This window comes from Meriones unguiculatus, chromosome 8 (genome assembly GCF_030254825.1).
Source record: "Meriones unguiculatus strain TT.TT164.6M chromosome 8, Bangor_MerUng_6.1, whole genome shotgun sequence".
Taxonomy (NCBI): Eukaryota; Metazoa; Chordata; class Mammalia; order Rodentia; family Muridae; genus Meriones; species Meriones unguiculatus.
In genome coordinates, this window is record NC_083356.1 from 34,729,155 (window position 1) to 34,742,920 (window position 13,766).

The window sequence follows — 13,766 nt, forward strand, 5'->3', positions numbered from 1 at the left end:
ACTATTATTTTAAACAAGCTATGTTTTAGTTTTTTCTGTTTGTGTTCTTGCTGTTTATGTATGCAAGTAAGAGTATGTACATGTGCCCATGTGTGTACATAGAGAGCAAAGGAGGGTATCTGTGCGGTGTTCTGTCACACTCTGCTTTATTCTCTGCAGACAGGATTTTTGATTGAATCTGGAGCGAGGATGGGGGCCAACAAGACACAGGGAAAACCTCCTGTCATAGCTCAATACAGTGCTGGGATCACAGGCACTCGAGACCGACCTTACCAGGCTTGTTTTATGGACCCTGGGGATTTGAACTTCAGTCCTCATGCTTGTGCAGTACGTGCCCCTTAACCCCTGCCAATCTCTCCAGGCCTGCTCACAAGTTATTATATGACACAGACCCCTTACTCAGCTTTGGAATCCAAAGTGTTTCAGATCTTAGAACATTTACATGGAATGCATGGGGTATTTGTCCAACTTTGCCTTGAAGGATCTTTAATCTGACTACCCTATTACAGAGCTCAAAGAGTTGTGGGTTTTGGAGCAATTCTGATTTCAGATTAGAAATGATTAAAGTGCATCTATAAGGACTTTATGAATATTTTAAACATATTTGAATCTGTGGGTATTATGTATTAGCTTCTATACTTTTTTATTTTTGAAGTTATTTACAACAAAAAGGAGTAAGAAGTTTCTGGTATAATATATTTTTAAAGCGTTCAATATGTTATTAATTCTTTAAGAAATTTTATATATGAATTAATGTATTTTAATCATATTCACCATCCATTCCTCTCAAATTCACTCCTACTCCCTTACACCCACTTCCAACTTCATGTCTTTTTTGTTGTTGTTGTTACCCCTAGCAAAATTTCTGACACAAAAGAGAACCTAAATAAATTTTGGCTATTATTGTCTTACTGAACTTAGAGCATAAAAAGGCATATGTCACAAATAAAATAAAATGCACAAATTCTTTGATGATATAAGGTACTCAATACCACTACAAAAGTAAAATTAGACTTTCAGCAAATAGATCTGAAAAATTGACCAAGATAATAGAGCATTTGATTCAATACATTCACTAAAGGTAGGCTATGAGGGTTTTGGTCTTTTGCCTAAACGTGTCACTAACGTAATACTAATGGGTTTGCTGGCTACAAGCAAAGAAACTTCTGGGAATGCACATTTACCCCCTCCAAACTACCGTTAGCTATTAAGCCATCTTCCCTAAACTTCCTCATCTAATTGTAGAGGAAATAGGAGAAGCCTTCAGGAGCTATCATGCCTGAAAGTAAGCCCATTATATCACCTAACTGCATCTGGAAATATCCACTATTTGTCCCTGAGATAAAAGGACAAAATCATGATAGGGGTTTTAAATGAATTATACAATTACACAACTGAGATTTTATAACAGTCTACTATGATCAAAACTAATAATGCTATACCCTGCTCTAGGAGTTTCCCACACACATAGATCTCATCAGGCTGAAACTATTGTTTTCATTTCACAGATGAGAAACTGAGACAAAGATTAGCTAACTTGCCTAAACTACAGGCTATAAGTATACATGCAACAGAGAATGAGATCCACAGTGGGAGTCATAACCTACATTATTCTTCCTGTATCTGAAATTACGCCTGTGGTAATCTGAATGAGAATGGCCCCAAAGGCTCTTGTGTTTAAATGCTTAGTCCCCAAGTAGTAGAATTGTTTGGAAAGGATTAGGTGTTGTGGTTTTGTTGTAGGGGCATGGTCTGGTTGGAGGAGGTGTAACTTGGGGAAGCTTTGAGGTTTCAAAACCCTAGGTCAGTCAGTGTCTCTCATTCTGTCTGTGGATCTAGATGAAAGCTCTCAGGTATTGCTCCCTGGTCGTGACTGTTTGCTTCCTACCATGACGATAATGGACTAACCCTCTAAAATTGTAAGCAAGCACCCAATTAAATGCTTTCTTCTATAAGAGGCCTTAGCTATGATGTCTCTTCACATCAACAGAACAGTAATTAAGACAATGTCTAAACAAGTCACATGATTCTAGTAGTTTTTAGTAAACTACGGGTAGGAATACAAAATATTCATGTAGGCTGAATAACTTAAAGCTTCCTCAGAAAGACTGAAAATATAAAAGGAAAGCAGAATAAAAGATAAAAACGTAACTATTTTATTTTATTATCACAGCACGCTATTTTCCATCTTTTATTTTAAAACTATGCTCAAGACAGAAGGAAATGAATACAGTCAGAAGAAACAATTCAGAAGTGGGGTGAGGAGAGAAACAAAAACTCTGGTTTCACAGCCAAGTACCAGGGAAAAATAGTATATTCAGCAAGTAATAATGGAGTATATGAATGAATATACGAATATAGACAAAACTGAACCTCTAAGTCATATGTAACCATATGCAACATAGCTCAAAGTAGATAACAGAACTGAATTATAAAAGTCTGGGTTAGGCAGTATTTCTTATAAAGGATATTAAAAGCACATTAAAAAGTGACCAAAAAAATGAATGAGACTTCATCAAAGCAAACCTCAATAAAGTATAAAGCAAACCACAGAACTAGAAAAAATACTGTAAGTCATATATCTGAAAAGGACTTGTATCAAGAATAGATGAAGAATTTTAAGAGAAATCTAAATTTAAAAATAAGAAATTAGATAGACATATATTCAGAGATAGGCAGAAAACCTGTAACATCAAGAAGCTGTAAGGAAAAAAAAACCAAAAGCACAATGAATCTTCACTTTGACTATTATGAACACTGCCTTACAAGTCTGTGCACTTGTAAACCTGTCTGAAGACACAAGTTTTCACTCAGGTGATACATACTAAGCAGTGGAACAGTTGAGTCATATAACAGTGTAACTGTTTGTGATGTCCACGTATCTCAATAAAGCTGTAAAGTAAAACAGTAGCATGCAAGGTTAACACTGTAATGAGCAATTCAGAAAAAATAAAACTGACAAGAATAGCATGTAGAGGGAAAGCTTCCATGATGGTAGAGTAATATCACAGGTTCTATAAAGAGCAACACACTGAAGACAAGGTGTGTTAGTCACTGTCATCTGTACTGGGTGTACAAATGCCCTGATTTCTATCAGAATCATTCTAAGAGGAGGTTAACTCTAGCTGTGCTGATTAAACTTAGTAGGAAAATAATAACTTTGCTTACAGAATTTGTTCCAAGTACTTGAAGCTTTGGTTCCCCTGATTCTAGGAGCTTTGCTACCATATGAAGGAAGCTTTCTACAAACGGCTTGATGCTTTGAGAATGACAGGCCATAAGAAGCTGGTCCAAAGCCTCCATAGCGATTAGAACATACCTAAATTAAAGGAAAAAAACAACAACAACAACAACAAAAACAATGTCAAAGCATTTCCAGCACTCTTAATTCTCCTAAGTGCTTTTCATTGGAATAATTGGGTTTACTTAGATGCACAAAGTTAAGAAAAGCAAAGTAAATTAAGTAAAACCCAGTTTTAGACATAAAAGTCCAAGTAACACTTTGGCTTGTTGTGCTTCTGCTCTTTCATTTAAGACATTTCATGGGTTTGTACAGGTAGTTTGAAAGTTGATCATTGAAAGTCAACTAAAATAAAATCTGTATTTACTTTATAAAATCTTTAAAACCTGCTGATTTAAAAAGTGATATACACTCTGATGAAGTACACCAAAGCTAGACTGTACTATTCTATTTTCTCCAGGAAACCTCAGAGCTACTGTGATGTTACTTTTGTGTATCTGCCTTGAACACTGCAGACATTTTCCATGCTTTTAACCATATTTATTTGAATATGTTCTGAATAGTACTACAAATTATCTCTGTCTCCAAAATGATCACTTATATTTGTAAATAAAAATTTTACTTATTGGGCTGGAGAGATGGCTCAGAGGTTAAGAGCACTGTCTGCTCTTCCAAAGGTCCTGAGTTCAATTCCCAGCAACCACATGGTGGTTCACAACCATCTATAATGAGATCTGGTGCCCTCTTCTGGTGTGCAGGTGTACATGCAGACAGAACATTGTACATATAGTAAATAAATAAATCTTTAAAAAATTACTTATTTATATGTATATACTTATATAAGTATATATATATATATTATGAATAAAAATATATTTACTTATATTTAAAAATAAAATAGTGCCAGAAAAACAGAGCAATATAAGAGAATATGTCAATAAAACTTACTTTATATGTCAACAGGTGTTAAAGATTTTATAAAATAAAATTTCAATTCCATTTTAGTTAACTTTCAGAGATCAATTTTCAAACTGCCTGTACAAAACTATGAAATGTCCTAAGAGGTGACAGAACAGAGGTACAACAAGCCATTATGTCACTTGAAAAACAGAGTAGTCTAAGAAACTAGGCTGATACAACAGAAAGTACTTTCAGTGCAAACTGCAAAGCTGTTGCTGTTCATGCAAAGAACGGTTACGAGGGAATTCCCTTATCAGCAGACACTGGAACAAGCAGGGCAGTCCCAAATCACGCTACTTATACCATCTGCACTTCAAGATATAAGCCTGACATGCCTCATTTTCACTCGACTATGTAAAAAATCCATCAGGTAACTGGATCTTGCTTTGTTTTCAATTTAGACATCAATTTTTAAACACATACCTTTAGAACTATTTTCCATTATAAGTACAAAACTAACAGATGCTAAAGCTAGAGGCAATGGTTTATAACATGAATTCCTGCATAAAACCTGAGCCACAGTAAAAAGCAGCTGCAGCAGTTATATGGGTCTCATACTTTTCTTAGTATGTTGTTACAAAGTTTTATCTTCTGTGTATTGTTTTTGCCTGACTACATGGTACAAAAAGTTTACAAGATGACTGTGCCTATAAAGGTTTTCCTAAGATAAAAGATTATTAGCAGTAAGTCACGTTCTTACCCAGAGCGATGTCTGACAACATCCCTGCTCAGCCTCTCTGCCAGATAGGCACCTATTCGATCAAGCTTCTCAGGCGCAGACACTGCATAAAATGTCAGTTTCTCCATATCAGCTTTAACAAGGCCATCCTGAAATTAATAACAAGTACATTATCTATATTTCTAACTTATTCATTTATTCATATGAAGTGTTACCTGATTTACATCTCATCTTCAAGAACTGTAAATTAATACACATTTGTGATAAAACTTTCTGGGTATAAACTCGCTGGTGCTAATATTAAAAAGTCTACATGCTCATGACTTTTAAAAAGCTAAAGAAATAGCCCACTAAAGCAAAGTACTTAAAGGACCTTCATAAACTACTGTTATTATTTCCCTAGAACTTTCATAGCTAGAAGTATGTAGGCAATGAAATGTTTTACTTAAAAAAAAAATTATTTCAATTTAAATGTTTTAAAGATTATATATAGCTTGTACTTCAGGTATCTACAACAGGGACATACATACAGCTTTCTCTCACTGTCCAGAGCAGAGGACTGAACCCAAAGCTTGCCAAGTAAGAGGTCTACCAAGAAACTAAATCCCAGTCCCTACCTATAGCTTTTTAAATGATTCAGGAGTAGCTAGTATCATAAAAATATGTTGTGATTAATCAATTAAAACATTCAAAACTGTGTTAAGTTAGTATCAATACATCCCTGATAGGGACATCATCTCTTACTATCTTCTAAAGATGATTCCAATGTTTTTTGTTTTGTTTTTTTTTTTTTTTGCTTCTTGTTTTTTTTTGAGACAAAGTCTCTTTTTTTTAATTTTTATTTTATTTTATTTTTAATTATACTTTATTTACTTTGTATACCCCCTTTAGTTCCCTCCCTCCTCCCCCCCAACCCCTCCCTTTTTCTCCACGCATGCCCCTCCCCATGTCCACTGGTAGAGGAGGGTTGAGACAAGGTCTCTTTACATAGCCCTGGCTGTTCTGGTATTTATTACCTAGACCAGGCTGACTATGAACTCACTGAGATCTGCCTGCCTCTGCCTCCAAGTACTGTGGTTAAAGATGGGCACCACCATAATTGGCCCAATAATGCTTATCTTAATGCTAGTGAGTAAGCCATCACCCTCAATTTCTTGGGTAGGCATAGTCTAAGTCAGATAGGCAGATATGTTGGATAATGATAAAATTAATAATTTTGTAAGTCTGTGTTCTCACCCTTATCTGCCCACTGGACAGCCTCTGGCTCTCCCTTCAGTGAAATTATACAACTTTCTCTCTTTAACTAGAACCTGCTACTCTGCAGCCAGACTGCAACTCAGCTGGTGTGCATGACTTCTCTCACTCAGCTTATCTCCTAGTAGTAAAGGGGCTTTCCTCTAGCTCTCAGCTTCCTCTAAACTTCTCACACCTTCTCCAACATGCCCTCCACTAGCTCTCCAGAGATGGGCTGGGATACTTCCATTTATGGAGTTATCTTTTAGCTCAGGGGGCTTATCTTCACTGTTATATTTTAGCACAAAACGAAAAAGGACACCATGCACCTATCATTTCAGATTTGTACCTAACATCTGAAAAAGGTAAGCAAGCAAGGGAAATATAAAAATTAAAAAGAAAAGCTCAATAATGAGATGTGGGGATAAAAGAGAAATGAAATGAGGGAAACCTTAGGGAGGTCAGCAGGGGGCAGAATGGGTCAGCAAAGAGAAGGATCAGTAGATGTAGATCAAATTACTTTTGGATCTTCAGGGAATATGTTGTCCACCAGACGTTTGTAGCGAGGACGCAAAGCAGAGCAACAGCAACATACTCCTGTTTTAAAAATTAAAAAAAAAAAGTATAAGGATTAAAACTGTAATATGACCCAGAAATCCATGTTTCTGAATACTTACTGTCCCTTTAAGGATATGCTTTAACTGGAACCAAAAGAAAAGACATGCAAATTAAGTTAATTTTTTTCTCTTCCTCAAAATCAGCAGTTGCTAAAATTAGATGAACACATACACCCCTCACATCAAATGGGTTAAGTAAATTAATAGGCTACACCTGCCTTTATCTTCCTCTGCCCACCTCCAACCTTCACCTGCATTTTTCATCTACTTTACTGCAGCCGTAACAGTCGCCCTGGTATTTCAGTAAGTTACGAACCTCTCCTGTTTCCTCTGCCTAGAACATTGCCAAACTAACTCCTCATTTAAATCTTTGGCCACGCTGACTCTCTTCCAAATTTGCTAAAAGTGTTTATCACCCAACATACTAAATAATTTACCTAGTGTACATACAGGTTATCATCAGGCTGTCTTCACCAGAAGATAAGCTCTAAGAAGGCAGAAATCATTCTTTTGCTTACTGCTGACACAAGACACTGTAGGCACTGGGATATTTCTTGAGTGTGTGCCTCTATCTCTACAATGCCTCTGTTGTTGTACGTTCCATATCTCTCTCCTAGTTCAGAGGTCACATCTTACCTACACTTTTTTCCATGACTTCCTTGATGCTTTCCTAGTTTCCTTCTGTGGTTCCAACACAGCAATGGTATTTGCAGAACATTTTCAGCAATATTTTTATACCAATGTTTTCGGCTCAATGCTATTTGGTTAAATATGTAAAAGTGTCCTAATATTTTATAATGTCCTTCAAGCCTATGGCCTTCCTGTTACTAGCCATTCTTTATACTTCACAAACAGCATATTCCAAAATAGCTGAATTTTTCAATGGATACAGTCTAGACTATCTATGTTAAAAATAAGATGAGCCTTAAAGCTAAACTGCAAATGAGACAAACACTGGAGAATCTGTAACAAATAAGACACACAATATGTCTGTCTCATAGAAATAAGACTAACAGACAGAAAAAGGTGTGACTATCCTAGGAGAGCAGGCTAAACAAGATAACAAACAGAAAGAAAAAGGCATAGGTGACCTAGAAGGGGCTTTACCCAGTACTTCTGTGAATGTCTACATCACTTGGGCAAGGCACTTTAGCTATTTGGAAAGAACCATGAATGAGATGCACCAATCAGTTTTCTTACCCTGCACACCAATAACTTAATAGGGATATTGGCCTTGAGATATGTTAAAATGGTTCCCCTGACTTACGAGTTCAAGTAGGAAGTCTCTGTTGCTATGCATTTAAATATATTTAGAAACTAAGATCAGATATAGAGAACATTTGAAATAGAAGAAAATTTGTTCAGTAAGCAGAACCTTTGCAAAGGATCAAGCAACACTAAATTAAAAGCAATTTTCTGAAAATCTTAAATTCTTTATGAAGTATGTGCTATTTACTAATTGTCAACTGACTGACTGTTCAAAACAGGCCAAAGGGGGATGTGAGAGAATAGCATAAAGTGAGTCTAGGTTTGCCATAAAGTCAGATTTAAAGTAATGATAAACAAGAGTGCATCTAAAGATGATCTGTCCCTCATCCTTCATAACAGAAATCACTGTGTAAATATCACTGAGCATTCCTAGCAAACAAACTAGTTGATTATCATAACTACTTCATAGAGGCAAGAATCTGAGGGGAAAGAGGTGCTGGAACGCCAGCTCACTGGTTAAGAGTGCTGCCTCCTCTTCTAGAAAACCCGTTCCATTCCCTGCATCCACATGGTAGCTCAAAACTGTCTGTAACTTCAGTCCCCAGGGGATCCAATATCCTTTTCTGGTTTCCAGGGGGAATAGACATGCACATAGGACACAGACATACATGCAGGCAAACATATTTACTTAAAATAATCAAAGAAAAATCACATATTGAAGATGCAGGTCATTAACCCCAATACTCAGAAGATTCAGGCAGATCTCTGTGAATTCAAGGACATTCTGTTCTACAAAGTTCCAGAAGAGTCAAGACTGTTTGTTACATAGAGAAACCTTGTCTTGAAAATCCAAAAAAGAAAAAAAATTACTTTTTAATTAATTTCTTTTTTATTAATTACAATGTATTCATTTTGTATTCCAGCTGTAGCCCTTCCCTCATCCCCTCCCAATTCCACTCTTCCTCTTCTCCTCCCATGCCCCTCCCCAAGTCCACTGATAAGAGAGGTCCTCCTCCCCTTCCATCTGACCCTAGCCTATCAGGTCTCATCTGCACTGTCTTTCTCTGTGGCCTGGTAAGGCTGCTCCCCACTCTGGAGGGAGGTAATCAAAGAGCCATCCACTGAGTTCATGTCAGAGACAGTCCCTGTTCCCCTTACAAGGTTACCCACTTGCATACTGAGCTGCCATGGGCTACATCTGTGCAGGGGTTCTTGGTTATCTCCATGAATGGTCCTTGGTTGGAGTATCAGTCTCAGAAAAGACCCCTGTGTCTAGATTTTTGTTTTTATTGCTCTCCTTGTGTAGCTCCTGTCCTCTCCAGGTCTTTCTATCTCCCCCTTCTTTCATAACATTCCCTGCACTCTGCCCAAAATTTGGCTGAGTTTCAGCATCTGCTTTAATACCCTGCTGGGTAGCATCTTTCAGAGGTCCTCTGTGGGTAGGTTCCTGTCCTGTTCCCTGTTTTCTCCCTCTTCCGATGTCCATCCTGTTTGCCTTTCTGAATGAGATCAAAACCTCAAGTGAGAACACATGCTGGACATTATGTGGAGAAAGGGGAACCCTCCTCCATTGCTGGTGTTAATGTTAACTTGTACAACCACTTTGAAAATCAATCTGGCGCTTTCTCAGACAACTAGGAATAGTGCTACCTCAAGATCCAGCTATACCACTCCTGGGCATATATCCAAAAATGCTCAAGTACACAGCAAGGACATTTTCTCAACTATGTTCACAGCAGCTTTATTTGTAATAGCCAGAAGCTAGAAATAACCCAGATACCCCTCAACGGAGGAATGGATGCAGAAATTGTGGTACACTTACATAATGGAATACTAATCAGCAATTAAAAGCAAGGAAATCATTAAATTTGCAGGCAAATGGTGGGATCTAGAAAAGATCATCCTGAGTGAGGCATCCCAGAAGCAGAAAGACACACATTGTATATACTCACTTATAAGTGGATATCAGAAATAAAATATAGGATACACATACTAAAATCTGTACACCTAAGGAAGCTAAGCAAGAAGGAGGACCTTGGTTAACATCCTTGGTTAAGACCAATCCTCATTTAGAAAGAAAGAAAAATTTTAAAGTTAAAAGAGTCTGCAGCAAAAGAAATCAGTATAAGAGAAAAAAGAAATCACTAACTTGGTTAACATTAATGGCTGGATAACAATTCTGTGTCTAAACCTAAAATTCCAGGCTTTTTCTTACACTGCAGATATAATAAAATGTAAGAAGTGTATTTTCTGAGAAAGTTAAAAACTGTCTTAAAAACAGCAAACAATCTAGAAATACATACTACTTGGGCAGTTTATCTGATAATAATAAATGTTAGCCACAGTTCAAAAGGGTTTTCTAATAAGAAAAAAATACAAATAATCCAAATACCACAGAGTTAAATTTTCACATTAACAAAAATATCTGAATACTTAAACCCCAAAACAAAACAATAGTACTGAGTACTGAGGAGATGGGATATAGACAACTAAATTAGCACAAAGCAAAGTCCTACTTCTGATAATAAACTAAGGTCAAATGTATACCATGCCACTGCCATACAGTCACTGAGGTGCTGTAATGATGATAAACCCACAATCTACTGAGAAGACTGAGGGACACACTTGGCCAACACTAGTGGAAGGACTGGTAAAGGACTGGCAATGAAGCCACACACAGCTAGTAATGCCCCAAGTCTCCTTCACATTGTGGTACTGACTTTGAGAAGATTCTCAGCAAACTAACTTCACTCACATGGGCACTTCCTGCTGTTGAGAGAACCTAAAAATAAATTTGAATTTGTACTGCAATAATCCTGGTCCTCACTTTCAGGAAGCCCTGACCTACTATGACTGCAGATAAGAAAAGGGAAAAGTAAAAAAGACATAAGCAATCAGCCAGCCAGGGAGGACACTTATCTACCTACACCTAAGTTCTCTCCTTGTAGAACAATAACTTGACCATAACTATTACCTACATTAATAAGTACTTAATTAAATGTATATTACACTCACATTAAGGAAGCATCTAAGAAAACTGTAACTATTATTAATGATAAGTGAAAGTGATATCACAATAAGAGTACGCAGATGGAGATGAAAATCTTTTAGAGACTACAGGCAACAGTGTGAAACTTTGCTGTAAATTAATCATCAGTACATATAGGGTTCACAACAACTTCAATAATGAGTAAGGACAAGGAGAGGCAACTGCCATGTTCAGAACATGAGCTGTACAGCACTGTACTCAGGAGTTCACAGCATGATTCTTCTAGCAAGTTACGGATGTGGTTATTACTACAGCAAGATTCATGGCAGCTGATCTACCCCAAACTGCAAAGCTGGTAAGAAAAGAGTGCACCACAACGCTAGCCCACATCTGATGTTTGAAGCAACTGCCACAGTAATTCAAGTAGCAATTTCTTTCTACAAACCTTACTGCAGTGATAGATACACCTCATGGCGAGGAATGTACTGCCACTTTAGGGACTGAATAATCAGAGAATTTCTCAGAAAAGCTTCAAACACTTTCCAACTATTTATATAAATGAAAACACACACAAATGCGACACAGGAAATTAGCTCAAAAATTACAATTTACTCAAGTTTCTGAAAATTATGCAAAATTACGTAGTAAAAACAGTATGGCAATAAAAATTATAGAAGCAATTATTCTAAATAGTCAAATAATGAATACTGTATTATAAACACAGCAAACATGTAAGGTAAGAATCACTAGACCTACTTAGGTAAAGACATGTGGTTGACTCCCTTGGTGAAGTAAACTCATAAGGTTTCTCCAGTTCAGCCACGGGCACCTGAACATAGTTCTTCATGTTGCCAGACTGTTCTCTAGTCCATCTTCCTGCTTTGTGATCCTGTGGCCTGCTGTTGAGGAAGTACCTGGTTCATTTTACTTGCTAATTAATTAACAAACAGCAGAGTGCTTATCTAAGTTCTTGCTGACATTAAATACAAAGCTATCCAGAACTGGATAATATCCCTATCAAATTCTGGTAATATAATTAGCTTTTAATAAGACCTTAAAATACTTGTATTGCTACTTTAACAAAAATGAGTCTACTTGTAGCCCTTTTCCTTACAAATCCTTTCCTTTGCTGATCCTACTTTTTAATCCCTTCCAACAAACTCACTCAAGACCTAGTAACACCTATGTGAACTTTCCCAGGTTCTCCTTAAAAAAGCAAAGAAACTATGCATATAAACATACAACAAAACAAAAATATCAAGTAAATTGAAGTGTAAAGCATGTGAGTTCTTTGATTAATTCAACTTTGACATATAAGTAAGAGCAAAGAGGTATACAAGAAGGGTTTGGAAGAAGAGAAGGGGTAAATATGTAATTATATTATCTTAAAAAAAAGAACTTTAAAAAGCCATTTTTTCCTTATGCTACATATGTGGAAGGCTTAAGAGAAATAGCTATTCTAACAGGAAATGAAGCTCAAGCACACTAAGAACAGGAGATTACTATTTAAAGCAGAACTAGAAGGTTAAAGAGATGGCTCAGCAGTTCACTGTACTTGTTGATTTAAATATCAGCTCCTACATATTAAACTGGGTATCCTGCACTTGCCTGTAACCACAGCTCCTGTAGGAGACTCTATCATCCAGCCACCTAAGGAAACAAGCCTCAGGCTCAGGGAGAGATCCTGACTCAGAGGAATAGGCACAAGATTGTTAGAAAGGAAACTAGATGCCCTCTTCTGTCTTCTATGAATATGCTCACACTCCCACATATCCATTTAAGAGAGCATACATACAATAAACAAACAAACAAACAAAATATAACAGCAGAAAGGAAAAAAAAAAACACAGGCTCAGGCAGCATATTCTGGTAGAATGTGGAAATATTTACAGCCAATCTGAGCCCAAGGGAGTGAACAGGAAAACTACTACCTCCTTCTCATGGTCTTAGGTTCTAACAAGCTAAAATTAAAACACTTGTCTTTCTGTTGCATTATTAAATAGTATATGAATCTTTCTCTATCAAGCATTTTCAATCCTTATACATAATATGAGAATTGTCTGACATATTTAAAGGCTATTATATTTCATACCATTTAGGTATGTGCCCATGTGCATGCTTGAGGGGTACATCTGTGTGAGGTGCACCTGTATGTCCATGCATGTGGAGGCCAGAGAACAACATCAGTTGCTGTTCCTCAACACTTTTTTTTTTGTTTTTGTTTTTGTTCTTTTTGCTTTTGAGACAAGGTCTCTCACATGCCTAAATGTCACAAAGATAGCTAGGACTGCTGGCATCAAACCCCTATGATCCTCTTGTCTCTGCCTCCCTAGCACTGAGATTACACGCATGCCACATAATTTTTTGTTTTGTTTTGTTTTCACATTGTTTTTTGGAATCAAACTTATGCCATCAGGACCAGTGAGATGGCTTAGAGTTTAAGAGTGAATACTGCTCTTCCAGAATACCTGCCTGAGTTTGATTCCCTGCACCTACATTAGGTAGGTCACAACTATAATTTCAGTTCCAAAGGACTCAATGCTTCTGGTCTCCTTGGACACTTTTATGTACATATTCCCACATAGACACATATACATACACAGAATTTAAAATAAAACAAATTCTTACCAAAAAGAAAAAAAAGAAAGACTCAAGATATCAGCCTTCTTGCTAGCCCTACAACTCATACTTTTCAACAGAAAAGGTCATAATCACTCATCTGTCCATTATGCTCTATTCTTATCATAACTACAGCATTGCACTTGTTTATAAGCATGTCTGTCTTTACCAGTAGAACATCAGTCCCTCAAACTCATCTTGGGACATTTTGGCATAAAC

General features: G+C 36.8%; 1 protein-coding gene across 2 annotated transcripts in view; it reads right to left on the reverse strand.

Moving 5' to 3' along the window:
* The window catches only part of Efr3a (EFR3 homolog A), a 91,288-nt gene that overhangs the window by 53,236 nt on the left and 24,286 nt on the right, over positions 1 to 13,766 (reverse strand). Inside the window, exons 2-4 of one of the 2 annotated variants that reach the window (XM_060389348.1) lie at positions 6,634 to 6,710; positions 4,902 to 5,029; positions 3,169 to 3,319 (exon numbers count right to left, since the gene is read on the reverse strand). In XM_060389348.1, coding sequence (XP_060245331.1) covers positions 3,169 to 3,319; positions 4,902 to 5,029; positions 6,634 to 6,710 — 356 coding nt within the window. Of the gene's footprint in view, positions 1 to 3,168; positions 3,320 to 4,901; positions 5,030 to 6,564; positions 6,711 to 13,766 lie in introns of those variants that run through there. The other variant, XM_021642055.2, reaches the window with a different exon arrangement.